Genomic DNA, 27,880 nt, shown 5'->3' with positions numbered 1-27,880 from the left:
AAGATGTGGGATCTTACTTTTTTTTTTTTTTTTTTTTTTTTTTAGCATTTATTTATTTTTGAGACAGAGAGAGACAAAGCATGAACGGGGGAGGGTCAGAGAGAGGGAGACACAGAATCCGAAACAGGCTCCAGGCTCTGAGCTGTTAGCACAGAGCCCGACGTGGGGCTCAAACTCACGGACCGCGAGATCATGACCTGGGCCGAAGTCGGCCACTTAACCGACTGAGCCACCCAGGCGCCCCGGGATCTTACTGTTTTATAGGTGACGTCGAACTTACTAAGGCTTAAAGACTTGCATTTTTTTAAGCAGGGGTCCATAAACTACATATGTGCTGAGTCCGTTTCAGCAAGGAGCCCCGGACACTTGCCCAGCCAGGCTGGCACAGAGTGATGAAGGGGACGATGGTGGCATGTGGCATTTTCAATTTGGGGATGGCAGTGCTCTCACACTGTCAGCCTGGAAGACCCCAGACAAGGGTTTATTGTATTCCTCTCCTATGGCCTCCATTTCGAGAGAAAACGAGAGGGCTCATGCATGTCCCGTCTACTCTCTCACATGACTGGGTTGATGGCATTCGTTGGGGCTATTTTTTCATTTTGGAGCAGCATCCAAATAATACCGTAATAAAAGATGCTATAAACAAAGGGAAATGAAGTCATCCGTCTTCTGGTGTGTTGGTGTGGAGATGAGAAGGACCAGCATTGGGGGGGGCGGGGCAGGGGGAAGGCCAGAAGGTATTAAATCAGAGAAGCACTTTCCAGATTCTCTGCTGAAGGCCTATGATGTCACAGACACGAAGAACTCCTGAGTATCACTTCTAAACTTCTTTTAAAAATGGGTTATGAGTAAAGAAAAGCAGTGAGAACAATTCGAGTCATGACAAAATAGGTGTTTTAATAGGCTTCCAGAGCGAGCTGGCCTTGTGGACACACGTGGCCAGTCTCTCTCCTGTCGGAAACTCTCTAATGTCGTATTAAAGGAGTATTCTTTCAAAGCCTGAAGCAACAAAGACAGGTCTTCCTGGGCCTGAATCCCTGATTGGAGGGGGGATGAATTAATGGTGGATTCCTAGAAGCTAAACAACCGCCCCCAACACACTTGGTGTGTGAGGGACCTGGATGAGAAGCAACAACCCATCAGTGTACCACCTCCCTCGGTTGTGGGTGGTATTCACCTAGTTGGAAGTGAAGACACTGGATTTTGATCTAACCAAAATTACAGCCTAGCTGCGTTCAGGTAACAGGAGACGGGGATGTTCCAGGCCCAAGGGTGGGTAGGGAGTAAAGGGCCAGAGCCTCTTTTTTCAGTAGCGCACAGTGAATGGATAATGCCTAATCCTGGAATATTCTAGTTGTCAGATCTGTGGGATAAATATGCAAATATTCAACTAAAAGGTATGGGGGAGGGGCACCTGGGTGGCTCAGTTGGTTAAGTGTCCGACTTCGGCTCAGGTCACGATCTCTCGGTTCATGATTTCGAACCCTGCGTCAGGCTCAGTGCTGACATCTCGGAGCCCGGAGCCTGCTTCAGATTCTGTCTCCCTCTCTCTCTGCCCCACCCCTACTCTTTCTCTCAAAAATAAACAAACATGGGGCGCCTGGGTGGCTCAGTCGGTTAAGCGTCCAACTTCAGCTCAGGTCACGATCTCGCGGTCCGTGAGTTTGAGCCCCGCGTCAGGCTCTGGGCTGATGGCTCGGAGCCTGGAGCCTGCTTCTGATTCTGTGTCTCCCTCTCTCTCTGCCCCTCCCCCATTCATGCTCTGTCTCTCTCTGTCCCTAAAATAAACATTAAAAAAAATTTTTTTTTAAATAAAAAAAATAAACAAACATTAAAAAAAAAGATACAGGGAAAAGGTAGAGTGGTTCTCTTTTTCATAAGAAAGCTTCGAGGGCTATTTAACACTTATTTTATGTATATGTTTAACATTGATAAAAATGATTTTTAAAGTATGGTCATAACTGGGTGCATTAAGTATTGTTAAATGAAACTTGCTTTATTGTGAAATGGAAGAACATTAAGGTAGTAAGTATTGTGTCCAAGGTCAAACCCTGTACCCCTCCTATGTGGCACTTCTTCTGTTTAGAATTCTTGACAAATAAATCTTTAAGAATTTTAATAATCGGAGTCCTGAATTCCACCCCCCACCACCCCACCCCATGCCCCCATTTGCCAGACCTTCATCTGTGCCCTACTCAGTGACCGGGACGCCCCGCCTGTGCTTACAAGGGAGATGTCTGGTAGTGAGGGAAGGGAGGAGAAACAGAAATACCATGGCTGTATCAACGAGGGAAATGCTGTGAAACTTACACAGTGGAAGTTATTACAGGGGCGCCTGGGTGGCTCAGTCGGTTAAGTGTCCAACTGTTGCCCAGGTCCTGATCTCACAGTTCATGAGTTGGAGCCCCTCGTAGGGCTCTGTGCTGTCATTGCAGAGCCTGCTTAAGATCCTCTGTCCCCCTCTGTCTCTGCCCCTCCGCCACTTGTGCTCTCTCTCAATAAGTAAGTAAATAAATAAATAACATATTTTTGCAAAGAAGGTATTATGTATTGTGTATTTTATTTGGATAAATAAATACTCCACTACTCTTATGCTTAGAATCTGTGATCCCAGAGCTTAAAATACTCATTAAATCTCATTGAGCATTATGTTGTCCAAAAACGAAAAGTTTTGGTTCCATCATTTGAACTTCAAGCTTTTTTTTTTTTTTTTTTTTAAAGCTAAGCTTAACAATGGAATAGTCAGCACTTTTGGTTATTTATCAGGTGAAAGATGGAAGATGGTTTTTATGGGATCACCATTCTTATTCACATACAGTTACACTTACTGTCTCATTCTCCTTGTTGACACAGGATAAACTGTGCAGATTCCTTCTCTTGTTTTAAAGTTTATTTATTTTGAGAGAGAGAGAGAGAACATGAGCAGAGGAGGAGCAGAGAGAGAGAGAGAACACAAGAAGGCTCCGTGCTGTTAGCGCAGAGCCGGGTGTGGGACTCCATTAGGCAATCTGAGATTGTGACCTAAGCCGAGATCAAGAGTGGGACGCTTAACCGACTGAGCCACCCAGGCGCCCCTGTGCAGATTCCTTCTGTGGTTGACCTGAACACTGATCATCCTCTTAAATGTCCAATTTAACAAAAATGTGTTTTCCACTTTGTAGAGTAGCCGGTGGGTGTCAGGATGTGACGTTTTAGAGAGCCCTGTCTCTCAGTAAGGGAAGGAAGCCCTGGACCCAGTTTATGCCCTACGATAAGCACCTGCCGCACCCTTTCTCTCCCAGGAGTACCAGCCTTGCAATATCAACCCGTGCCCCGAGCTGAAGAAGACCACACCCTGGACGCCCTGGACGCCCGTCAACATCTCGGACAACGGGGGCCACTATGAGCAGCGATTTCGCTACACGTGCAAAGCCCGCCTGCCTGATCCAAATCTGCTGGAAGTGGGAAGACAGAGAATCGAGATGCGATACTGTTCTAGTGATGGAACCAGCGGCTGCTCTACAGACGGTGAGCAGCCAACCCCCCAGGACCGACCCAACTTGCACAGACCCGCGTGCGACCCCATCTCTCAGGTCACAGGCGAGCAAGGGGCTCTTTTCCTTTAGATTATTTTTCCCTTAGCAATCTACGACAGTGATCCCACAAGTGCACAAATGCCTTTTGTAGCAAACTGATGGGAAAGAGTACTATACTGAGGTGGTCCTGTGAACTCAGCCCTCAAAATAACACTGCCTTCTTAATACATCCAGAAGAGTTTGGGGAGGGGATTTATTTAATATCAGAAAATATATCAAGGAAGGCTCAGTCGTCTTCCATGAAACTTCTGGCACTAAAATGTAAGCTGCAGATAAGCTTTTCCTTTGATTATCCCCAAACTGGACAGAGACAAAGAAAGACCATCTCTGTGTTACTGTCTATAGAAGGATCTTTCTGCGAAAAAGCTCAGCCTGCGGGGATCCTTTAATAGTCTCTGAAATTGCTCTGCCCTTTTAATCCCTTCAATACCATATTAATAGCGGAAGGGAAAGCTCTAAGAGAGACCACAAGATGCACCCTCGGCCTGGCCCCGCTGCCCAGTGGGCTACTGTCCTCTGACAACTCACTTGCTCCCCCTGGAGCTCAGCTGTCTCCACTGCAGGAAGGGGGGTGAGCCTGGCCTTCCCAAAGAGCTTCATTTCCGCTTCCTTATTCATCACTTCTGTCTTTCGCATCTACTTTCACAAAATTTGTCCAATTCTGGAAAGGAAATAGGTGTTCACAGATGGTTCTCAGAACATGATGTGATGAGGACGGTGATAGTAATGTCGTGCACCTGGAACATTTCTCAGCACTTTTGTGTTTATGAGTCCACCTCATTCTCCCAACATGAATGTGACATAGAAAGCATAGTCACCGTCAGTGACACTTTTAGAGAAGGATCCTTAGACCCAGGGTGGGTGGCCTTGATGAACCACGGAGGCAGTCGCCATGTTGGACTGACATGGATGGGATAAATTCACGGGGGTGTGATAAACGTCCTCCTTCATTGCCAGAGGGAAATGGCTCTGGAGTGGCTCCACGTGAGGACCACTGGTGGCACACTGGCCACAAATGTCCCTGTCTCCTCCGGGAGCCTCTGAACAGCAGGGGCATCTTGGATCTGCCAGCCTTCATGACTGGAGGCTTGGCGGTTGCCATCGAGAGCCACACCTAATTGTACGTTCTGACATTAACTATTTCCTGACCTCAAACCATCCTGCTCACTGTAGTTCACCAACTAAATATAAGCCTGTTCATTGTTTCTTGAAAAAAAAAAAGTCTGCTTTAGTGAAAAATGTTGTGTGAATAAGTCTACAATTTACATAAAGCAAACACCCATACATGTAGAAAATCAAGCAAAATGATATTCACTCTTATTAATTCTGTAAAACCCTGCTGTAAGAAGAAAAGATATATGATAGAATATCAAGAGAAAACTGAGGACCCATTTGAAAGATCTGCATTCCACAAGGGATCATCCTGTGATGTCATGTTAGCATTGTGACATAAAATACAAAATCCCCAGTTAAAGATGAATTTCAGATATTTTTCAGAATTTTTAAAAACATGAGTATGCCCCATGAATCTTTTCTGGATAAGTATGACCCATGCAATATTTGGGACATATTTACCCTAAAATATTGCTAAAATTTGAATATCCAAATTCATCTGAAACTTGGATTTAACAGGGCTTCTTCTGTTTTATTTGCAAAATCTGGCAACGCTGTCTCTGAGTCATCCACTTATTTTCTCATTTCAGAGCAGGCAGTGAATTTTCTTATTTCTTATGTCATCTAAGTAAAACAGAGACAGTGAATAGCAGTGTGTCCCTACAGGAATGTCATTATCTTTTCTGAACATACATTTTTTTAACCCTTTCGTTCTCAGATGCATATAAAACCGTAGCTGATATTTGTTTTCAATGATAGTAATATAAACTAAGAACAAGTTTGATACACATTTATAAAAAATATCCCATATTTCCTCCAAAAGTATATCTTGAGCAAGCCTTAAAATGTACTTCCTCTGCCTTGTGTCTTAGGGGCTTCTGGTTCTAATGACCATCCACACATTTTGGTATGGACATCTTGAAAATACAGAATCGGGCTTCTTTGCCTCTGATTGCCCAAAATGAGGTTTGCCTGTGCATAGTTGTTTCTGTATTGATTAAGCACAGAGTACCGGTTCATTACAGACAGACATTTCTAATCCATTTTCTCAAAAGAGCATCCTTCCTAGGTTTCTGAGCCAGAGTTTTTAACAACAGAGGAGCTTAGCAACAGGGCTGTGAGTATATTTGCCTTGTCACACCTCCCGGGAACTGCGTGGCATCCTCAGAGTTTTTTTTGTTGAAACCCGCATCACATCGCCAGCATTTGAGAGAATTACTGAATATTTGTAATATTGTAAGTGAGCAGCCATTTTCACCAAAGCAAGCAGGAATTTTGACTGCGGCTAATTAAATGGCTTCCCAAGTGTAGAATGCTCAGAGCAGACCAGACCCCAGTACATAGGCAGAGCCTGTTCTTAACAAGACATTTCCTCGCTGCTGTGCTCTTACGCCACATGTGTACCTGGGGAAACACACCTGCTGGTAAGTGTGCTGTGAACTGCTTGGGAGCGGGTGCCACTGGGCAAGTTCATTCACAGGGGTGTTCAGTTCCGGGTCAGGAGCTCCACCCCTTGCCTGGTTCTTGAACAGACACCTGTCGCCCCGGCCTGTGATTCTGAAGCAGTTAACTCTGAATTATTTCCAAGACTTTCACTAGCATTAATTCACTTTGGAAAGGCTCACGGATAGAGGAACGGGTTTAGAAAAACGTCTGAATCATGCTTCCGTTTGTCCAGACGGATGTCCCCAATGGTGAGCATGGCCTGGTCCTGGACAGCCCGGTTTTGTTGCAGGATTCCCAAGGGAAGGGAGAAAGTTGTGTTTTCTTTGTAAGGAGCATCCCAGGAAAATAAGTGACCTACAAACCCAAGACCTATTCCTTGTATAAGGAAGTTACCACATTTACAAATCTAGTTCTCAGCTGCATCCTATGCAATAGCAACCGCAGAGAAAGAAGCTTCGGCGATTGGAGATGATCATTCGCCGCCAGTTGTTTGGTTTTTGAAGCATCAGAAGTATTCAACCGATGTTGAGAGTGTAGTTCTAGAAACGAAGCAGGCAGCCGAGGCAGAGTGAAGGTTTCCACTGTGCTTCCTCTAAGGACTTCTAATAGAATCACACTTGGGCCATTTCCTTGGCAGGCCTTTCTGGCGATTTCCTGCGTGCCGGGAGATACTCCGCCCACACCGTCAACGGGGCGTGGTCGGCCTGGACGTCGTGGTCACAGTGCAGCCGCGACTGCAGCAGGGGCATCCGGAACCGGAAGCGGGTTTGCAACAACCCCGAGCCCAAGTATGGGGGCTTGCCTTGCCTGGGCCCCTCCCTGGAATACCAGGAATGCAACATTCTGCCCTGCCCAGGTGAGTGGATTGAGTAATCTGGAAAACTTCTGAAAAATCAAGGGCCTTAGAAGACCTTCTAATTTAGGGAGGCTCGTTTAGCTTCCCCAGCCTTAGGCTTGAGATTATATGTATGTAAAGACTCACAGACTATATTTCCTAACTGCGTTGGTGTAAAGACACATATAACCTAGGCTGGATTATATTCATTTATTTCTCCTGATATTTTTAAATGTTTATTTGTTTTGAGAGAGGGAGAGAAAGAATGAGTGTGGGAGGGGCAGAGAGAGAGGAAGAGGGAATCCTAAGCAGGCCCCGAGCTGTCAGTGCAGAGCTGACCATGAGATCATGACCTGAGCCGAAACCAAAAGTTGGATGCTTAACTGAGCCACCCAGGTGCCCCTATGTCTCCTGATTTATTTTTTTTTTTTAATTTTTTTTTTCAACGTTTATTTATTTTTGGGACAGAGAGAGACAGAGCATGAACGGGGGAGGGGCAGAGAGAGAGGGAGACACAGAATCGGAAACAGGCTCCAGGCTCTGAGCCATCAGCCCAGAGCCCGACGCGGGGCTCGAACTCACGGACCGCGAGATCGTGACCTGGCTGAAATCGGACGCTTAACCGACTGCGCCACCCAGGCGCCCCAGTCTCCTGATTTAAAAGCAACTACAACATTCTTGTGAATCCCTATAAAAATCCTGGGCCCTAGGCATCATGCCTGATGGAGAAGTCGGCCCTGCCGTCATGGCCTGGAGAGATGTGTTGTGTCCTTGAAGCTGGAGGTTGACCTCCTCCCAAACTGATAGGCCCAGCCGTCCCGGGACCGCCCTCCCCCCCATACCACAGGCTCCTCTTCCAGAATGACAGGTATCGAGAATGACCCACCAGGTGCCAGCCAAACCAGCCAAATCAGTCAGTCAGCAGGCCTCCACTCTGTGCTGAGTTCAGTCCTCTAAACACACACTCTTCTCCCCTGGAGGCTGACAGAAGCTGTGTTGTCTGTGTCCTGAGACCTGGCGTCTCATTCGACGAACTCCCAGAAAATCACAGGGTTAATAAATGAGCCTGAAGAGCCTCCTTCCTCCAGGACAGGACGCTCTGTGCACCGTCTGTCCTAGTCAGCGCTCCAGTCTCTCTGTGTCCCTGCTGCCACAGCTCTGGATGTGGCTCTGGCACCTGACTCGCTTCCACCTGATGCTCCCGTGGTCAGAGTCTGTCATCGATGCCGCATGGCCACCCGAACCCTGTTGACGGCTGTGCGTGTTGTCTTTGGCTCTGTCAAGTGAAGGCTCCAGGACAGCCGGGAATTCTGTGACGGAATTCCCTGCACTCCCTGCAGTGTCCCCGGCTCCCAGCATCAGCCTGGCACCCACGAAAGAGCTCTCAGTGATCGTTCACGGAATGATGAGAACACAAGCCCGTGGTTACTTGACCTCCCTCCCTTCTTCTTTGCTTCAATTCTGTCAGCAAACATTTCTGGATAGCCCACTGTGCACCATTCACAGGGAATACGTGGGCATGGTGATATGGTCCCGGGCAGAAAAGAACCTAGAGTTCGGTGAAGAGGCATCCTGGGAATGATGTCAACCCAGTATGGTCACTGGCTATTGGGCTGATGACCAGATGTAGTGACTATATCAGCCAAGGACCCATTGAGCTGGAATTATGGCAGCTACCCCGATCAGGTGGCCCCTGAACTGGGTCCTGAGGGACAGACAGGAGTTGACCAAACAGACAAGCAGGGATGGTGAGTGAGGGAGGGTTATTCCAAACACCAGGTACAGTGATTTTAAAGATACAGAAGCCTGCAAGCATAGCATCTTTTTCAGTGGGTACAAATAAGTTTCTTAGTTCCTTAAGCAAGGAACTCTCTTGCAGCAGTCCTCAGTGAACATTTGTTGGATGGGTGAATGGACGAAAGGTGGATGGATAGATGATGGATGGGTGCTGGGTGAATTGGTGGATGGATAGATGAATTGGATATTTGATGGATGGATGGATAGGTGGGGATAAATGGATGATGGGTGGATTGGTAGATGAATAGATGGGTGAATGGATAATAGATGGATGGGTGGTGGACGAATAGATGGATGGATAGATGATGGATGGGTGCTGGGTGAACTGGTGGATGGGTGGTGAGTGAATTGGTGGATGGATAGATAAGTGGATGGATGGACAGATGAATAATGGGTAGATGAGGGATGGATGGATAGGTGGGGGATGAATGGGTGATGGGTGGATTGGTAGATGAATAAATAGTTGGATGGCTGGATGAATAAATGTACATTAAACTGAAAATAACATAGCTCTCAGCTTTGTAGCTGAGAATCCCAATAATGCCCTTGTTCCTAGGGCTGCTCAGCCCCTTTTAGGCTGTCTCTCCCTGTATTTCTCCAGCCGCAGGGGACTTTTCCCTTCAGCCACTCAGTTCTCCCAACCAAGTGATGTTGAGGGGGTGGGAAAGGTCACAAAGCCAGTTCTTTCCCACAGCCCCAGCACGGAGAGTAAGATTCCTCCCTGGAGCTGGGAGACAGTTTGTTGGTGACATCATCAGATTAGGATACGTGTTATAAACTGAACAGGGAGGGCGACAGGGGAATGTCAGGATCCCTCCATCCACCCACGCCTCCCCAGGATCTAGACATGAGTCCTCATCACTGTCAACAAGCTTCAAGTCTCCTCCAAATATTTGGATGCCGCTCTGGTCCTTCCATGTAAGGCTCAGGCCCATCTCAGACACATCCCTTAACATGACTCGGGGGCTATTTGTATTTCAGTTGATTTGATGGCCAAGCCAGTATCATGTGCACATAACCCTAATGTCTTGAAATAGCTCCGTCCTCATTTTCTTTCTGAAAGCCAACATTCCAGAGGGTTGTGGAAATATTCAGACGGGTCCCCGTCACTTTCCACTTGGGAATGAGCAAGTTCAGGCGACTGAGTTGGGTAAATGTCTATCCTCTCTCCCACCTTTTAGAAAATTCCTGAACACACGACGGGATGTAACTTGGCAAGGGGGGATTGGAAGCGATCAGGGATGTGGGTGCCAAGCTGCAAATCCAGCAATAGGGCTATTTTTTTACCCCATTTAGGATACTCTCCTCCCTGTGAATTTACTCATCCTTAGTCCTATTGGGCCCATAAAGAACAGCCACAAATGGACACTGTATCTTATTTAAAAGCAAGTTTGTTCATTATGATCAAATTTGAAAATCAAAGGCTAGATGAATGGAAAATCCTTTAAATCAGTCAATGAAAAATTTGATCTCCAATTCCAATTTGTATACTAAACCGCAATAAGGTTGTAAGGTCGTGATCATGTTGAAACGATCCTTTCTCCCCTCCCGTGGGTTGGTCTGGTAGTAACTTCACCTATGTAATTTTCCTCCAACACTGAGCAGTAGCTTGGTCTTTCTTCACTCCCTTTGTCAATCCACGTTTATTTCAGAACTGAGGATTCCAGATCTTGGCCTACAAAGGTAGAATCAACAGGTAGTTCCTTGTTACTAAGTACTATTCAAATTCAAATAAGAGTCTGTGTATATTTATGAAAACCTTAACTTTGAGGGAGGAGGATCCTGAGTGGGAACGACACACTATGAATCAAAGTGATGAGTTGGGGCAGATGTGTGTTCTATAGATAACATGTTAGACACCTGTGATGAGCTTAGAACACTCTGCCTTTTTCTTCGTGAGTTCCTTGAGTCCACGCTTTGTTCTGTAAACCACAGGCGACAAAAGTGGCTCATGAGACATAGCTTCTGCCCAGAAGGAGCACTGAGGATTGGAGTAGGGGCAGCTGTTGCAGGAAACTTCTGCCCAGGGGTCCTTGGAGGAGTCTAGAGCACAGCTGTCCTACAGTGACGACCTGTGTGGCCCAGGCCTCCGGACGCTGGGGAATCCATGTCAAACACGCCCACGTCCTGGAGAACTGTAAATGTTGGGCTTTGTATCTCCGACAGCACACAGGATGCCTGACACTCAGACGTTAATCATTCCATTTTGCTTTGCTCCTTAGATCACTAGTAACTGTACTTCCCGTGGCCACCGTTCTTATGTGATTGTAGTAGGTAGATGCCAACACGAATTGGCATCTTCTTCTATGAAGTTGACCTAATCCATACATTCCATTGGCTCAAAAATAATTCCCTACAATTGATTGCTTTGCTCCTTGCAAAAAACCTGGAATCTGAGCTTTTGTATATTTGTCCTACGTATATCTACGTATATCTACGTATATCTTCCTACGAGCTGGTCTTTCTTGGCCAGGAGGAGATTCCCGCAGGAGTTTTAGCGACGGGACAGAAGTTACGTGAAACCCTACACTGTGCCGAGTCCTGGGCTCAGCCTGCCAGGCCTGCTCCCCACGCGTTCCCTCTGCGCCCTAACCCTTCTGCATTTCAGTCCCACATTTCTAGAATACAACCCCCCCACCAAGGCTGGCGGTGAGGACGGGGGGGGGGGGCAATACTGAGCGAGTTATTATTTCCACTCGTGTAGTTATTTTGTTAGTCCAGCCTAGTTTATGTAGCGGAAAAGGAAGATTTCATGTGCTCAGCCCAGCTCGGTTCCCCTGGTGTGCATGGCTAGCATGGAGTCTACATTTGTATGGTTTTCTTGGCTTCCAAGTTCCTGTTTTCCGACCAGGTTCTGCATGCTCCCTGGCAGTGAAGGCTACGTCATGGAGCTTTTTAATAGGCTGTTATTTCTGTTTTGGAAACACGTTAGCCTTCCTAATGTGAAATGGCATTTCCATACTCAATGTCATTTTTCACCCGGAATAAAGCACCATCCCCCTTCTCCCCAGTGTCACTGCCCCCAGAGGAAGGTTGAGATTTGAAACGTAAGCACGAGGATGACGTGGTGGGGGGCGACGAGCAGGGTAGAATCGGTCTGGGGGCATCGGATAATTACAGACCAGGGCGACTACCTGATGGAATGAAGTGGCTGGAATTGTCCTTTGATTTCCTTTTGTACAGGGAGCATCTATTTCCCCAACTCTTCGATATCCCTTGGAGCAAAGCAATTGCCGTGGCAATTGGTAGAGGTATGATGTGATCTTGTGGTTTAAACTGACAAGTGGGAACGTTTTTGCAACTGGGTTCGGTTACAAATGTGCCCCCACACTGCTCACATTTTGAGCGAGAATGACACTCTCTCTGTCAAACAACCAACAGTCCTGGGCCGGGGGATGTTTTTCACGATCCCCACTGGACAGTCGGTGTGAGGGGCGGGGGTGGGCAGCCTTTATTAGACGAGATGAGAGGATACTTAGCGTACTGGTTGAAAATGTGGATAGGAGTGAACACTGTTTGAAAGACCGCAAGGTGGGTTGTACATAGGAGCTTATTGGCTCCCTGCTGTGTGTGACCGTTAGATCCTGCGTGATCATAAAATGATTGTGAAGGAAAGCACTCGATGTTTGGTTTGTTTTTAGTGTTTACCCTTTTTTTGTGTTTGAGTAAGAATATTTAACATGAGAGCCACCCACGTGAGATAACAAAGACTTAACAAACCTTTATTAAAAGACGATACTGTTGAACAGTTGTACTGTTCGGACAACACCAGACGGTACCGTTAACTACAGACGCGATGCCACACAGGCGCATAGTGTTGGCTTCTGTGAACAATGGTGCAGTGGGCATAGGAATGGAGGTATCTTTTAGAAATCTTGATTTCAGTTCTTTCAGATATCTATACCCAGAAGCGGGACTGCTGGATCACACAGTAGCTCTGGTTTTCATTTTTTGAGGAACCGCCATAGTACTTTCCCCAGCGGCCGCCCCAGGTTTCATTTGCACCGGCAGTGTGCAAGGGTTCCAATTTCGCCACATCCTCACCAACGTTATCATCTGTCTGTCATTCTTTTTATAATCTCCATCCTGGCAGGGGTGGGGGGATGTCTTAGGGTGGTTTTGAATTGGCACTTCCCCGATAATGAGTGATGTTGAGCATTGTTTCATATACCTGTTGGCCATTGGTCAGCAGGTCTACCATTAGCCACAAGGGGCGCCTGGGTGGCTCAGTCGGTTAAGCGTCCGACTTTGACTCAGGTCATGATCTCACGGTCCATGAGTTCGAGCCCCATGTCGGGCTCTGTGCTGACAGCTCAGAGCCTGGAACCTTCTTCGGATTCTAGGTCTCTCTCTCTGCCCTTCTCCCCCACCCCTCCCCCCAATGCCTCTTTCTTTCTTTCAAAAATAAATAAACATTAATTTTTTTTTTTTAAGTGAAGAATCCTCAGATCACGTGGTTGGTTCTAAATTGGGCTCTGGAACCATCTAGAACAAGTCAGTAGACCCTTCTGAGCTCCAGACTTTCCCGTGTATACTCTGACACCTTTGACACCTGTCATTCTAAGGCACTACAACTTAGGGGCACCCTTTTTGGGGGTGTGCAAGTATATGTGCTAGAGACCAAACTTCAGCTCTGGGAAAAACAACCAGCAAGCATCCTCCCAGTAAGATTGGATGTGGGAGAGGATTTTTGAAACTTACACAATTCTAGGCAAACACCTGACTGCCTCCTTTTGCTGGTGTCACAGCCTGTGGCATATATCTGACGGGTTCCCCCTTAGGCTCTAATCTACCTTGTTGCCTATTAAGTAAAATGTATAAACTTTTGAGTCACAAAGTTCCCAGTTAGGTCACAGACTCTTCTTAAAATTGGTTTGAAATGGTTTTGTTTTTCTGTTTTTTGTTTTTTTTTTTTTCATTGTAACAATGAGGGGGGGCCTGGGTGGCTCAGTGGGTTAAGCATCCCGCTGCAGCTCAGGTCATGATCTCACGGTCTGTGGGTTCAAGCCCCCCCACGTCGGGCTCTGTGCCGACAGCTCTGAGCCTGGAGCCTCCTTCGGATTCTGTGTCTCGGGTCAGATATGACAGTAGCAGAGACCGAAGCCAGATGAGGTGTCTGTTTTAGCAACTTCACCTAACGCGAGGCAAACCCTGAGGTCCCAGAGCCAGGCGGGCCGCTGATCCCAGCGTTCAGGAGGCCCGTGGGCAGGTATCAGGAGCCCGGCCTGGGGAGAACGGAAGTCATGCTCTGGGTCACCAGCAGTCATGGAACCAGTTATGCCTCACGCCCTTCGTGTGAAACTCACCTGCATTATCATCCTGAAGTCTGGCCGCAGATCTTGGGGATTCCTGTCTTTGCTCTGCTGTCAGTGCACTTCCAAGGCAGTGTGGTTTATGCTTAGTCGGGTTGTTTGATGCCCCCATCTAGAAGCATCCTTCACGGTTCCTGCCAGGACCCGTTGGCTCTTTTCTATCCCGCTCTCGTGGAGCACATCGTAATGCAATTAGTAAGGAAGCCTGTGTCCACAACTGCTGATCCTTGGCTGCAGGTCCACTCTGTGGTTAGCAAAGGTGAGAGCTCCCTGGCCTTCCCAGTAATGACCACGGAATGTGGTTAATGGTCCTTCCCAGAACTGGGACTCTGTTACGCGTACATAGCATTCCTCGGCTATCTGCGTGCTTGCTTGTTATATGCTTGGAAACATTTCCTGAAAGAGCAAGTAAGAGGAACCGAGAAAGCAGAGGGAGAAATACACAAAACTGGTTTGGTCACCAGGAGGAAGAGGCCAGACAGCCCTGGGAGCGGTCAGGGGCGTGTGCAGATGGCCTCCCACGATGCACGTTCTATCTGTGGCCGCATCAGGCTGGTCTCATTAGGAGTTCAGAAGTCATATGCCTTTGTGTCCCTTCCTAGTGGATGGCGTGTGGTCTTGCTGGTCTCCCTGGTCAAAATGCTCGGCGACCTGTGGCGGTGGACACTACATGAGGACCCGCTCGTGCACAAACCCGGCCCCAGCCTACGGAGGAGACATCTGCCTGGGGCTACATACGGAGGAAGCTCTCTGCAACACACAGCCCTGCCCCGGTGAGCAGCCAGGAGGCTTGCGGGATTCTGGGCAGACTCGCCTCTTCCCTTGATTGATGTAGAAACGGAGAAATTGATGGTAGCCCATGACAGCAAATCCTGAAAGAGAGGAGCACCTCATCCCTCACAGTTATCCTTGACCATATCCCACTGTTCTGCATTAAAATAGCTGCCAGCATGTCAACAGTGTCACAACTAGTAACAGAAACTCGTTATCACAATGTCTCATTAGAAGGTTTAACCTGGTAGTGGGATCTGAAAATCAGAGTGGGGAGCAAGGAGAGCCCTTGGAAGGACTCGGCCTCAGGTCTGGGGGACGGGGGTGGGCAAGCTCCGAGGCTGGCTAGCACAGGTGCCCAGTGGGTGCACTGTAACAGCCTCCCCACCCAACAGGGCCCACTAGGAATGAATGAGGCGCCCTCTTCTGAGTCTAACTTTGACATTGAAATGCTCATCCTTTTTTGTTTTTAACTTGCTCCTGCAGATCTTTCTGGAAGGTTCCATTTATACAGAACAGTGCCTAGAAACCAGATTCTCAGTCATCCTCAAACCTGGCACTTGACACATTTTTGAGGAAAAATGTCATGTCTTTACAGTGAGTCAAGGCACACGTCTGATTTCCAAACTTCCCCTGTAATGCAAAGATGATGCTTAAATCTAAAAAGAGGAAAAAAGCAAACCACATAGAAACATGTCTTTTTAATGTGTTTAATATTTTCAAAAAATACAGAGAGTTCTTTTGTATTTATATTTTTTAAACCCCTTACTTAAAATATAAGGGTTGCTCTCTCTTTTCACACATCCGTAAGCCTGGGCGAATTTAACAAATCCTAGCAAATTTTCCACTTCGGGGTGAAGTGACCTTTTATCACTCAGCTCGGGGCCTTAACTCAAGACTCGTGCACCGATCTTACGCACATAGGCAACAGTAAACACAGGATAAAATAAATTCTTCCTCAACTACAGCCTGACTTTGGTATATTGACTCTGCACAATTGTTTTTGTAACAGAAGCGAAAGCATTCGACACCCCTTTCAGCAACCAGGGCTTTCTCATTCACACATTGTCATTTCTCTTGCTCGAGCTCTGAGGCCTGTAGGAATTTTGCGGGAAAACCTTTGAGGGCTGGCCTTCATTGGGGAGCATTGCCAGGTGGAAAATGGTGTCCTCACTGCTGATTTCTCTCCCCCGACCACTGCCCATGTCTACACTGCTGGACCTCACGAATTAGCTTATTGAGTGTCTAGTACAATGAGTTGAAAGCAGTAAAATAACATAGGTTCTAGAAAATGTGTTTTAAGCACATTTGATTTTTGATCAAAGGCATACCAGCTCTTCTATCCATGCCCGTGTGTAATTTATTTACTGGAGCGGTCAGAGGCTACCTGTCCATCTTATTTATACACAGACCCGTTAAAATTGTAGTATGAAAATTTAATGTAACGTATGTGACCTGTGGTGCTTCCAGGTCGATCGATCTCAGTGGGCAGTGTTGTCCCGTCCCCTTCTGGTCATTGCAGAGAGCTGGTCAGAGTGGTCAGACTGGTCTGAGTGTGACGTGTCTGGAGTCCAGATCCGTGCCCGCCAGTGCATCCTTCTGTTCCCTGTGGGCAGCCAGTGTTCTGGAAACACCACGGAGAGCCGGCCGTGTGTGTTTGATTCCAATTTCATCCCAGGTAAGAGCAGAGATGCTTATCGGGGGGAACAAAATCATTTCCATTGTTTAGAGAGGAGATGAGTCATAGGTGGGAGTGTTAGCTGTCCTTGGAGGTCACTTTTGGTGAAACAGAGATGATCTTATCAATTCTTGTGGTTTCAAGGTAATTAGACGATAGATTTACAGATAACTGTGGGTTGCATTTAGGCCGTGAGTTTTACGTGTTTTTTTTTTTTTTTTTTTTAGCACAGTGTCTTTTACAATTTACTGACTATAACACAGCGAGAAGATTCTGCTCAAAAAAATTCAAATAGATTAGTTTGTATTTTAACAGGTTACATGCTTCTGTAATGTTGTGTGCAGGTGTTTGTACAGAGGAAAGGGGACAATTCTTTTGCAACTTTGATATAGTTGGGAAAATAGAAATGTACCAGGGGGCTCATCTTGGAGAAGGGATTAGCTGGCCCTTTGCCAATAGGCTTTTCCATGTGAAATTGATGTTTACTTATCGATGGTAACAAATCATCTGTCACATGTTCACTGTAAGCACAGTGTTACATACTTGTAAGTCATTTTGTACATGTCCACTGTGGGCCTTAGGACTGATGTAGACCAAAGCAGAGAGCAACCTGTTTCAAGATAATTATAGGTAACTACCTTGTTTTCTTCCACTTACGGAAAAAGGTAATCGTATGTTACCGAAAATTAGTAGCGTTAGTCTTGTATGGCACTTCCATCATGTATGGTATAGAACTGCAAGCCTTGTGTCATTTTCCTTCTTAACCAGAGACACGTTGCTAATTCTTGTTACGCAGAGAAAAATTCTCGTTACAGGAAAGAATCACGTCTCCGGTCTTCCGACATGGTGTTTGATCCTTGATCCTTGTGGGTTAAAACGTTTTCGGGATCTGTTCCCTCATTGGCATCATATTTGTGTATTTGTGTGTGTCATGGCAAAGAGCATGAGTGAGCTCTGAATGGGGACTTTATTTGTTGTGGCAATTTTCTTCGAGCTCCAGTGGATCAGTCCCCCCCTCTGCAGGGAATTTGACAACGCTGGCTTTGATGCAACCAGAGATCGGAGGTGGGAAGACCGAGGCAGACGCTGTGGGGTTCACAGCTGGCAGAATATATGATAGCGGAAAACCAGCACATACTTGGCTTTCTTTCGAAGTTAGTGCCTTGGTTTCGAGCCAAAGGACCATAGCCTTTTCTTTCTGTGGTAATGAATCTCACTCGTTCCCCATCTAGATGACCTTGACCAAGTACAGCTCAGGTTGGTTAGAACAAAGAAACACATGTGATTTGTTTTTTTTAACAATTAGTCAAGCTTTTGGAACTTGGACTCACATAAAACTCGAAATCATTAGATATTTTGTAAATGAACCATTGATGTTTGCTTCCTTCCCAACACCCAACGTCATGATTTAATTTTTTCCAGAAGTATCTGTGGCGAGATCCAGTAGTGTAGAAGAGAAAAGGTGTGGGGGTAAGTTCCTCTTTTTAACTAATGTTTTTTAACTTTTTTTCTTAAACTAGTGTTTCGTTGATTTCCATTATTTTCTAATCATTTCTCTTCCCATATGTTTCATACGATGTTTGGGCCAAGAAAAACTGACTGGAGAAACTCTTGATCCAAACCCCTTCCACTTTGGTAGTGTAACTACAAATAGTCAATATTTGACATCTGGATCAGTGGTTCTCAGGTGCAGTAGCTAGACTGGGATCATCACAAATCCATGGCAGCCAGCTTCAAACCTCCAGGCCGCTGGAGCGACAAAATTATAATGGGGTGTAAGGTTATACCTACACCTCTAGAGGAATTTTTTAAACTTTCTGCAGACCCAAATGATATAAATCACAATCTCTGGTTCCAGTTCATGATAAATTTAGACTTTACTGTCTATGTTTATCTTGTCTGAGCAGGATGGGTTGACGGTCCATTGATCAAAGCCCACCCCCTGTCCGTCCACCTTTGCTAAACCGACCCGATATCCACACCGAGATGGCATATTCATACATGTGGCTGGTGACCTACAAATACCCATTCCTTCCAGAATCCATTCCATCAGGGGAGTCCCAGACAGCTCAGCCACAGGCTTTTGTCTCTGTGTTCATATGGAATCAAGAGCTTCGTGGGTGTGTTTTAGGAATGTACTTACTGTGATTAGCTACGTTAATTAAGAGCCCACCATCACAGTTTTTCTGTTTAGGTAGCTGTCGATCTGTTCATTCAATAATCTTAGCTGACCACCCACTCTTGGAGTTTTGTGAGGGACATTGAGTTTATCATGGAGACACAAATAGCCCCAGCCCTTCTGGAACCAACAGTCGCATCATAAAAGACCCCAGTGCCTGAGAAATGCAGGGTCTGGTGTCTGACCTACACGAGTTCAGTGGGTTCACAGACTGACAGTTACTCTCTTGGGATCCAGCTGGAAGATAAATATATACCAGCTCCCATAAAAATAATCATAGCTGTAAGATCAGTCACTATATGTCACTGAATTAAGTGGCAAGAAGCGTCCCATTTGATCCTCACAGAGAGTGTTCGTGGAGGTGCCACAGCCCACAGTTCCTTAATGTAAACCTTCACAGATAGGAAAGGGTTTCAGAATCCAGCCTTCACCAGATTTCAGATGGGTAATACAGGGCATGCAATGTCTGTTACATAACACGCTGCAGTGCCCGGGGCCACATTCTGTAACCAGTCTCTTTAACGATGCTGTTGTGAGATGCGCGCAAAGTGAAAATGCTAACACTCCCCCTGCAGCTCTAGTCCGTTGTGCAGCAGACTGGGTCAGGTCAAGTCATGCTTTGCTGCCAGCTGAGCGAGGAAAAATCAGGTCCCAGAGATTTGGGTTTTGCAAATTCTAGGAAAGGGATAGCAGCTAGGCACTGTCGTCTGCATTAGGGTTGCTGAGAGTCAGAGAGAGGAGGCCACGGGTGAAGGTCACCAGGAAGTCAGCAACGGAGCCAGAGTGTGGACCCAGGCAGTGGGATCTGAGTGTGAGCTTTAAGGCCAGAGCGCCACAGGAAGAGTATCCTGGCAGTGAGTGTCTGGGAGGATTGTGTCCAGGGGCTGGAGCCACAGCAGCTCCAAATACTCTTGGACACTCTGGACCCGGGGCCTGGAGGCACCTGCTGCCCTCAGAGGCAGCGTAGGTCAAGATTCCGTGAACCAGAATTCTTAAGGACTATTCTTGTCCTCTGGGAAGGCCAAGGCAGAACCTGGAGTCAACCAGCAGTTGCCTCTGCAGAGTTGACAGGCCTTCCACGCCTGCCACAGGTTTAGAAACCATTTTCCCTGGCCAGCCCTCTCTGGGTTAGGATACAGGAGACCTTCAAGGGCCTTGAGCACTTGGGAGAACATGATGCAAAGCCCACTCCCAATCCTAAAATGCTGCTTCTGTGTGTCTGGGTCAGCTGGGCTAACTGGCTCCCCAACCCAAGATCAAACCTTGACATGCGGTTGATTAAGTCACAGAGATCTTATAATATTCAGAACTGAGTTTTTAGATCTTTAGGCTGCTAACATTGACCCACCAGGTTAGGCAAGTAAGAGGTTGTATGGATCTGAGTGTAGGGCTGAGAGGTAAAAGGAATTACTTAGCAAAATGTTTTGGGATGTTTCAGGAGGCAACATAGATGTCTTTTTTCCATTTGAAGGAAAACCCATCAAATTTTGTACAGAAAAACAGCCAGTTGAGCCAACTGGATAGTGGGTTTCTATTCCAACACTACTGACCAAAAACAACAGAAAAAACATATTCAAAGGAAAGAGCCACGCTAAGCAAATTCAAAAGAGATTTAATAGGCACTATTTTTCCCAATGCGGAAAAGCATAGGCCTATTGAAAATTTTCAATTTAGCTATTTTTAGTTGCACGAGACACAAAGACTATATAATCCTCATAAAGATGTCAGCTGGCCCCAGCCCTCCCCAGGCACCTGCAAGCACGATTCATTGGACTGATGACAAAGCATCTGCATATGGAAAGCATCATACATCTTTCATATGTTACAATAAACCGTTATCAGTGCAGCAGACAGTACTTTTATCGGTAGGTGGCATTGACCCTGGGGAGTCCAATTGGCTAAAGTATAAAACAATGGCAACATATGTGAGATCTGCTCTTGCTTACCTTGGGCACAGCCTCAATGTTATAGTAGACATTTCGGGCGGTTGCTGGTGGAAAGCTCCCCGATGCTCTGTCCACCCTTCCCAGGTTGGGGGTCTCCAGTTCTAGAGGCTCCAGACAAAATCGGGAAAGGCCAGAGGTTTATGAATTGCTTCCATTTTGTTAAACCACTGACCAAAGAACCAAAAAGTGAAAAACAGTTGGGTGTTGGGGAATAGATGACTTGTAGAATATTCTAGTAACTTCCGCCTGGATTATCCAGGTCCTGGTGCTGAAGACACTGGACACCTGCATTAGGATTCAGGTAGGAGCGAGTGGGTTGTGGCTCGCAGCGAACCCAGGCTCTGTGCTCACTTGGGCAGGCAGCTCCCTCTCTCAGGGGTCCCCAGAACGCAGCATCTGGGACCAGCAAAGGGCACAGCCTTGAGGGAGACGTCAGGATGTGGGGACAGTGAGGGCACCTCAGTGAGTGGACCCAGCTGAGGTGAATGTGACTCTGAAAGTCCTCAGGGAGGAGCCAGGGTAGTTGAGGGACATACACCCCAGGGCCTGGGTGCAGGGGACAAACTTGCAGGTCTTCTCTCCCTGAGAGCCTGGGGACCTCTTGCTATCACCCTGGGACTCACCTGGTGTCTGCAGTGTGCCTAGCAGGCATTCTCATGGTTCTATTTGGGTGCAGGATGGACAGATCTGGGAAGAGCGTGGGTGACACTGCGCCCCCTGGTGGTGGATGGAGGGGACACCGTGGCTGAAAGGCAGTCCTCAGGATGTGCCCTGTGCAGGTGACAGAGACCAATAACCCACAGGCAACAGGTTGGCCACATAGAGCCAACACAGCATAGAAAAACTAAGGTTGTGTTGTCCTTCACCAGATTTTCACTAAGTCCAGCTTCATGAGCATTACTCAAATGTCTTTATTCCCTGAAAGTCTGGAAACTTTTTTTGTACCACGTTTTACCAAGACATGATGAACATCTGTAATTTCTTTTGGTTGTTTCTCAGACATTACAAAGGTCTTAATTATGTTACCTTGATGTCCCTCGAGCCAATCACATATTAGAGACAGAAATCCACGTCCACTCATTTTTTCTACATCTTGTATTTATAACTCAAGGAAAATAGCCCAAAGATGCTACTTAGCACAAACAAAAATATGTAAAAGAGGGCTATTTCATGACCATCAAAAGATCATATTTTATTCCTTTGGCACAAATCCTTTATTTCTTTGGTTAAACCATTTTCTTTACAAGGTCTCCGAAATACAGTAATTTTGAGCAGTAATTGGAAGCAGTAAATGCGTCCTCACTTTGTTCATGGGGCACAGCCAGGCTGTAGGCAGGGATCCTCCACTGGTTAAGGAGCATGGAAAACATGTTCTCAAGTAACCCCATAGACCAGAAATCATGCCACACTTGAAACAGACAAGCAGACTTGTACAAGCCTTTAAAAAAAAAAAAATGCTTCTGCTAGTGCATTCAGGTGATGTCCAAAAACCCGATTGTAATCCGTAAGAGCATTAACGCAAAATAAGCTGTACTTCCTGGGGGGGAAGTGTCCTGGTGGCCGTGACATTTCAAAGGAAGCTCCTGTGATTGCTTGAAGTTTGGAATTGGTCAGGGGCCTTTCATTTTGCTTTTCTGTCCTCATCCGAGTGCATTGAGCTGTTGAGTAGCGTGTTCTTTTCCAAAGTAGCGTCACTTCTGATGCTGTCTTCCCAGAGTTCAACATGTTCCACATGATTGCCGTGGGGCTGAGCAGCTCCATCTTGGGCTGCCTCCTTACACTACTCGTCTACACCTACTGCCAGAGGTACCAGCAGCAGTCCCACGACGCCACCGTCATCCACCCTGTCGCTCCTGCCCCTCTCAACACCAGCATAACTAACCATATTAACAAACTGGACAAGTACGACTCAGTGGAAGCCATCAAGGTAAGGGATCGGCAGACAGATGGCCAAGCAGCACCCTGGGGGCGGTGGCTTGAGTGAAGGAGGGGGGGTAAGGTAATAGGTGTGCTTTATGATGAGCTGCCTTTTCAGCTTTCCTTTGCCTGAAAAAAAAGGTGGCATCTTATATGGGGAAGTGGGTTAGAAACAGGACACAGAAGCGGCAACAAATAAAATGCTGGAAAATACGGAGTCATTGGCCACTGTCCAGTTCTGCCTCCACGGTGCCTTCCATGTTCAAAGAGAGGTCTTGTCAAAGAGAAGAGCTCCAGGCCGAGGACCTGTACTTGCCAGACAGTGGTACTGAGGACCGGGGTTGGGTAATCCGATGTACAGGTTCATTGCTGGAATCACCCCGATGGGATCCTGAGAAAAACTGTCACATTATTATAAAAATTATCTTCAAATAATTTGTATGCATAATGAAGTCTCTTCAGCTTTGCATGCTGCAAAAGTGCTATGTGGCTGGTGTGGGGTGAAGTGTTCTGTTAGATTTTCCCAGCGGGTGATTAATTCAGTGATCCACCCAGAAATAGAGGCCAGTTCTAAGGAACGAAGAAAGAGTGGAAAGGGTATCTGCTTTGGACCAGAAAGAGCTGAGTTCATGAGTCACCAACTGAGTAAACTTAATGCTAGTCATTCACAGTCACCGAGCCTCCATTTTCTCCTATGTCTTGACTAGTGCCTGACAAAATAAATGTGGTCTTTATTTGAGGCATTGTGCATCAGGTTTTGGAATACAAGTTAGTTACTTCTTTGAACCTCAGTTTCTTCGTCTTTAAAATGGGTATAGCAATATGTACTGTCATATCTTTGTTGCACGGTTTAAATGAGATAACATACAGGAGGTCGGGGGCATAACTGGAAGGACATCAAGGACTCTTGTCTACTTCACCCAGTGTGCCCTACCACCCATGTGAAGGAACGGAATTCTCATTTTGATATTCCTGTTAAGTTGGTGGTTCCCCTGGGCATTTTTAGGGAGCACGTGGAGACTCTTTCTCTGCTATGATCTCCTTTGAAATTCCTTTGATTTCCTTCCCATGTGGGAATATGGAACATCTTTAGCACTTACAACTTCAGGTGATTGAAAGGGCTTGTGTCCTGGGATCCACAGTGCCCTCTCTTACTTCCTTCCCACCACGAGGCCCCCTTCTCTAGCACTTGGACGGAGACAGAGCCAGCTGACTTTTACCCATGGGCCTTGCTTACCCCCAGGATCCAGAACCCTTCAGCACCTTATAGTAATCACGTGCTAGGGCTGGGGAATGAAGCACCAGGCACTGATAACACGCCCCTCACAATGTCTCAGAGTGGAGATCCCGGAGTATGAGAAGGAACATGAGCTCCTTTTATGAGCAAGAACCTTCCAAACAAGCCTTCAGAACCCAAGAAAGGGGCTCCTCTAAATGTGATTCCAACCTATCAACTTGTGTGTCACTCCCAGTGTCTCAAGATAACTTAGCTGGTCTTCTGTTCTCACTTAAGATCCGGTAGCCACTCGAGATAATAAGAAATTTCATTTCTACGAGGGCAGCAGGGTAGCGCTGAGGATCCTTCTGGAACTTTCTTCTGATACCTTGCCCAGACCAGTCCAGGACCGTTGGCCTCTGCCGACCATCCTGCATCTTTATTTCAGTTTTTTCAATATTTGCACTCCACCTGGCATAGTTTAGCATTTTGGAAGTATAGGTGCCTTTAATGACTTAATAAGGAAGGGCATCTGTGTCAGAAGTGGCTACAGGAGCCTGTGTTAGGGGGGCCCATAGCTGGTGTGTCAAACTAAGAATATGCGTACTCTGACCTGTGGAGTGAGGAGGCACGGGCCACCCCCATGGGATCGGCAGGCAGCTCCCTCTGCAGCCGAGCTCCCACTTTGGGGAAGTGGAAACCCCAGGCTTGTTTTGACTGAAGGCACAGTTTCAATACACTCGCCCAAAAGAAGTCAAGTCCCATGGTTTATTACTTACACATCCCAGGAGCCTGGGGAAGGGCAGTCCCCCGTCCCAGGTCAGCAGTGAGCAGGAGACAGAGAGAGGGTAGCAGGCACCTGTTACTCACAAGGTGGTTGGGGCAGGCGTCACTGACTTTTTGCAGGCTCAGCTCAAAGCAGGAACTTATGGCAGGAGCTCTGGTCCTCTTGTAGGCGTGCACACACTGGCTGGGTCTGAGCAGGGTTGTCGTGCTGGCAAATGCCCAGAGGGTGACTCAGAATGGCTGTTTCCTCGTCTCATGCTCAACAAGTGTAGAGAATGACGAGCAACGAAGTCATTTGAAATTTCATGCATTTACTTCAAAATCTCTTTTCCACCTACGTATCCATGATAATTAGAATGCTGCTTAAAGAGTTACACAACATTCAAAGTGTCGATTTGAAGTCACTAGAGTTTAAGGTTTTTTGAAGGTTTGGAATACTCCAAATCTATTTATCAAAAACCACCAACTTCATTGTAGTTACGAGGCAGGTCTTCAGGAAGGCAAATAACGTGAGGAAGCAAATAAGTGAGAAAACACCTTTTAAGACAATGGAACCTTAGCAGGGAGTTCATATTCAGCATAGTCATGCCCTCATTATATTCTTTTTTTTTTTTTTCTGAAATACTGCCCATGGAGTATTCTTAAACCTTTTCCTTAATCATTTTCCTTTTTACAGGCATTTAACAAAAACAACTTGATCCTAGAGGAAAGAAACAAATACTTCAACCCGCATCTCACTGGGAAAACCTATTCTAATGCCTACTTTACAGATCTCAACAATTACGACGAGTACTAATAGTTGTTATATTTTTGGCTTCTTGTAATTCCCCAGTTCCTCAAGGCCTGTGCTCCATGACTGCCCATGTTTCCAAGACTTCAGAGTTGAAGTTTGGATACGTTTCAAGTGCATTTCAAGCCATGAGTTTCCCATTGCTACCAAAAACAGACATCCTTAAAAGCAACACAGATCTAAATATGATGTCGTGAAAATCTGGTCTCAATGCTTGATCATTGTTGAGTGAGCCATGGTGTGAGGCTTTGTTTTGTTTTGTTTTACTGTGTTCAGTCCATTTTTTTCCTAACAAGTCACTTGTTTTCTTGAGCTTTTTACTAAATGTACCACCCACATGGGAAGGAGTCTTTAGAAATAGGAATGTCTTCCTGCTCTGGGGCATAAATCTTTATGATGTTTTAATCCAACAAAAGAGACACTTCAGCTGAGAGTCCCCGTTCTCCATAAGGCGTGTTAGGTCTGTAAGTATTTGATGAAATGAAGAATACGAATGTGGCCATAGAGTTCTGCACCCTGGATCCCCTGTCTTCCCAACCTGAATAATTCTGTGGAATCCGTGGAAGCGACTTGTGTGTTTGGACTTGGAACGGTTCTTGCCTGGGGGAAGGGCAGGGATTCACCCCGGCTTGTATCTGCGGTGGTGATGGCGTGAGGTATGACACACGCTTTCCCCGGTCTTAATGCAGTTACTGTGTTATCCCTGGTGGAGGCACACTCACAGACCAGAGCCACAGACACAAGGAAGGGTCCAGCGTTCCGTGCGATGCTACGAGGCTAGCCATAGTCTCCCTCCTGGATTTCACAGCATTCCAGGGAGCTCCTTGCCATGCGGTTGGTCTGGAAGCCCCGCCCCTGTCCAGTCCATAGTAGCATCTTGAAGAGACGACCCGTAAAACCAGCACTTGCTCAACATTTGGATAGACGCCACACCTTCTGTGTCCCCGCAAAGAAAAAATCTTAAACATTCATGACACCAATGGGGGAAAGCATTAAAAATACTGGAATGTAATGGGAACCGACTTTTTTATTTTTTATTTTATTTTTTTTTTATCTTCCATGTTATGGAAAGGATTGAAAGAACTGACCTTTAATGAAAGGCAACTTTCTAATTTCTATCTCCCGATAGAACTAGTGTATGGCCATCATCCCCTTCCCAGAGCATTACTGATGTGTAAAGCTGGCTTTCTTCACCCCCGCGCTGTAAATAGCAAAGTGCCCCCCAAGCTGTCATTTGCTGCCTCCGGGTCAGGTGAGGAGGAGACGTCCAGTTCTGGTGCCTTTGGGTTCTGTCTCAGTGCTGCCTTCCTACCTGCCTCCTCCCGCTTCTCCCTGCATGGAGGCAACGGCATTTCAAGATGTACCTTGAGAAAGCAGGGATGTGAGGTTTTTAATGATCCCTGTGGTTCTGAGCATTGATCACTGCTAAGCATTCCAGAGTGTTATAATACTATTCATAGAGGTCTCCAGAAAGGAAAAAAAAAAAAAAAAGCGAGATAAATTACTCATAAGCAACTGATAAATAATACATGGCAGTTGGCTGACTAGTCTTCGAAAGTAAGAACAAGATTGAAACTGTTCATCTGATGCCTAAGTGGTCAGTAAAATGTGTTCTTCTTGCTCAGTGAACCTTCCGGTTTCCGAAGATACATAGCACGGGCATTGAGGAGCACAGACTTATTAGCACACATGTTTTTATCCTACCCCACGTAAAGAAACAATCTCAGAAAGTGTTGGGGGAAAAAAAAATCCCATGTTTACTAATGAATATTGTTGCATTGAAAATACTCCCATGTACCCAGGCTTCCAGAAGCTACTGTACTAAAATTCAATTTTAAATGGCAGGTGGTCTCAGAGAGGCCTGGTAGATTGCAAGCGAATGGTGTTCTGGGTCTTTCTGGTGGGGAGTTCATGTGGCCTCTCCTGCATTGTTGTCTGCTGTTTGAGACGACTCTGTCTGGACGCACAGAGCCAAAGTCCACACTCAGGAGGTGAAATTCAGTCTGATGGTTTCCTCTTTGTTCCAGAGCTAGATTTTCAACTGGTGTTATCACTTTTCTATAAGAAAAACGCCTTCACCATGAAGCATGTTAATAGTTGTTTTTTGAATCCCTCCCCCGAGTGTTTTCTAAGCTTAAAAGGTCATTTTATTTCCCTAAGGAAAGAGGATACTAATTTCAAGAAAGCCTCAGTGGACCTGATTGGAAATGCTTTCTAAATGCTGTCGAGGCTGGACTTCAGTCAGCGTCATGCTGTGGCCCGTGACAGCATCCACCTTCCACACCGAACTGTCATGTTGGCGATTGCCTACATCCTGGATTTATCACTGCAAAGAAAGGCCCTCATTTTTGTTCCCGGACACTCCCCTCAAAGACAGATTATTCTGGCTTCTCTTTCTCTCTGTCTCTCTCCTCTGTCTCTCTCGCATTCTCCTTATTTCACAGAGTTTCAATTGGTTTAGAATAATTTCAAATATAGTCGAAGTATTGTCATCAGCTATGGAGTAACTTGCTTTTCTA

The 27,880-nt window shown here is 46.3% G+C and overlaps 1 protein-coding gene across 10 annotated transcripts in view; it reads left to right on the top strand.

Annotated features, from left to right (window-relative positions):
* The window catches only part of SEMA5A (semaphorin 5A), a 482,459-nt gene extending 456,086 nt beyond the window's left edge, over positions 1-26,373 (top strand). For all 10 annotated transcript variants that reach the window (XM_086675940.1, XM_086675881.1, XM_086675888.1 and 7 more), the window contains 7 exons: positions 3,282-3,507; positions 6,772-6,990; positions 14,681-14,851; positions 16,372-16,527; positions 17,950-17,997; positions 22,368-22,579; positions 25,248-26,373. In XM_086675940.1, the coding sequence (XP_086532066.1) occupies positions 3,282-3,507; positions 6,772-6,990; positions 14,681-14,851; positions 16,372-16,527; positions 17,950-17,997; positions 22,368-22,579; positions 25,248-25,367 (1,152 nt within the window). In that variant the 3' untranslated portion in view covers positions 25,368-26,373. The remainder of the gene's footprint in view (positions 1-3,281; positions 3,508-6,771; positions 6,991-14,680; positions 14,852-16,371; positions 16,528-17,949; positions 17,998-22,367; positions 22,580-25,247) is intronic.
* Positions 26,374-27,880: the final 1,507 nt, after the last annotated feature.

Source organism: Puma concolor, chromosome A1 (genome assembly GCF_028749965.1).
Source record: "Puma concolor isolate L17-30 chromosome A1, mPumCon1.1.hap2, whole genome shotgun sequence".
NCBI classification, from domain to species: domain Eukaryota; kingdom Metazoa; phylum Chordata; class Mammalia; order Carnivora; family Felidae; genus Puma; species Puma concolor.
This window is presented reverse-complemented; position numbering and strand designations above follow the sequence as displayed.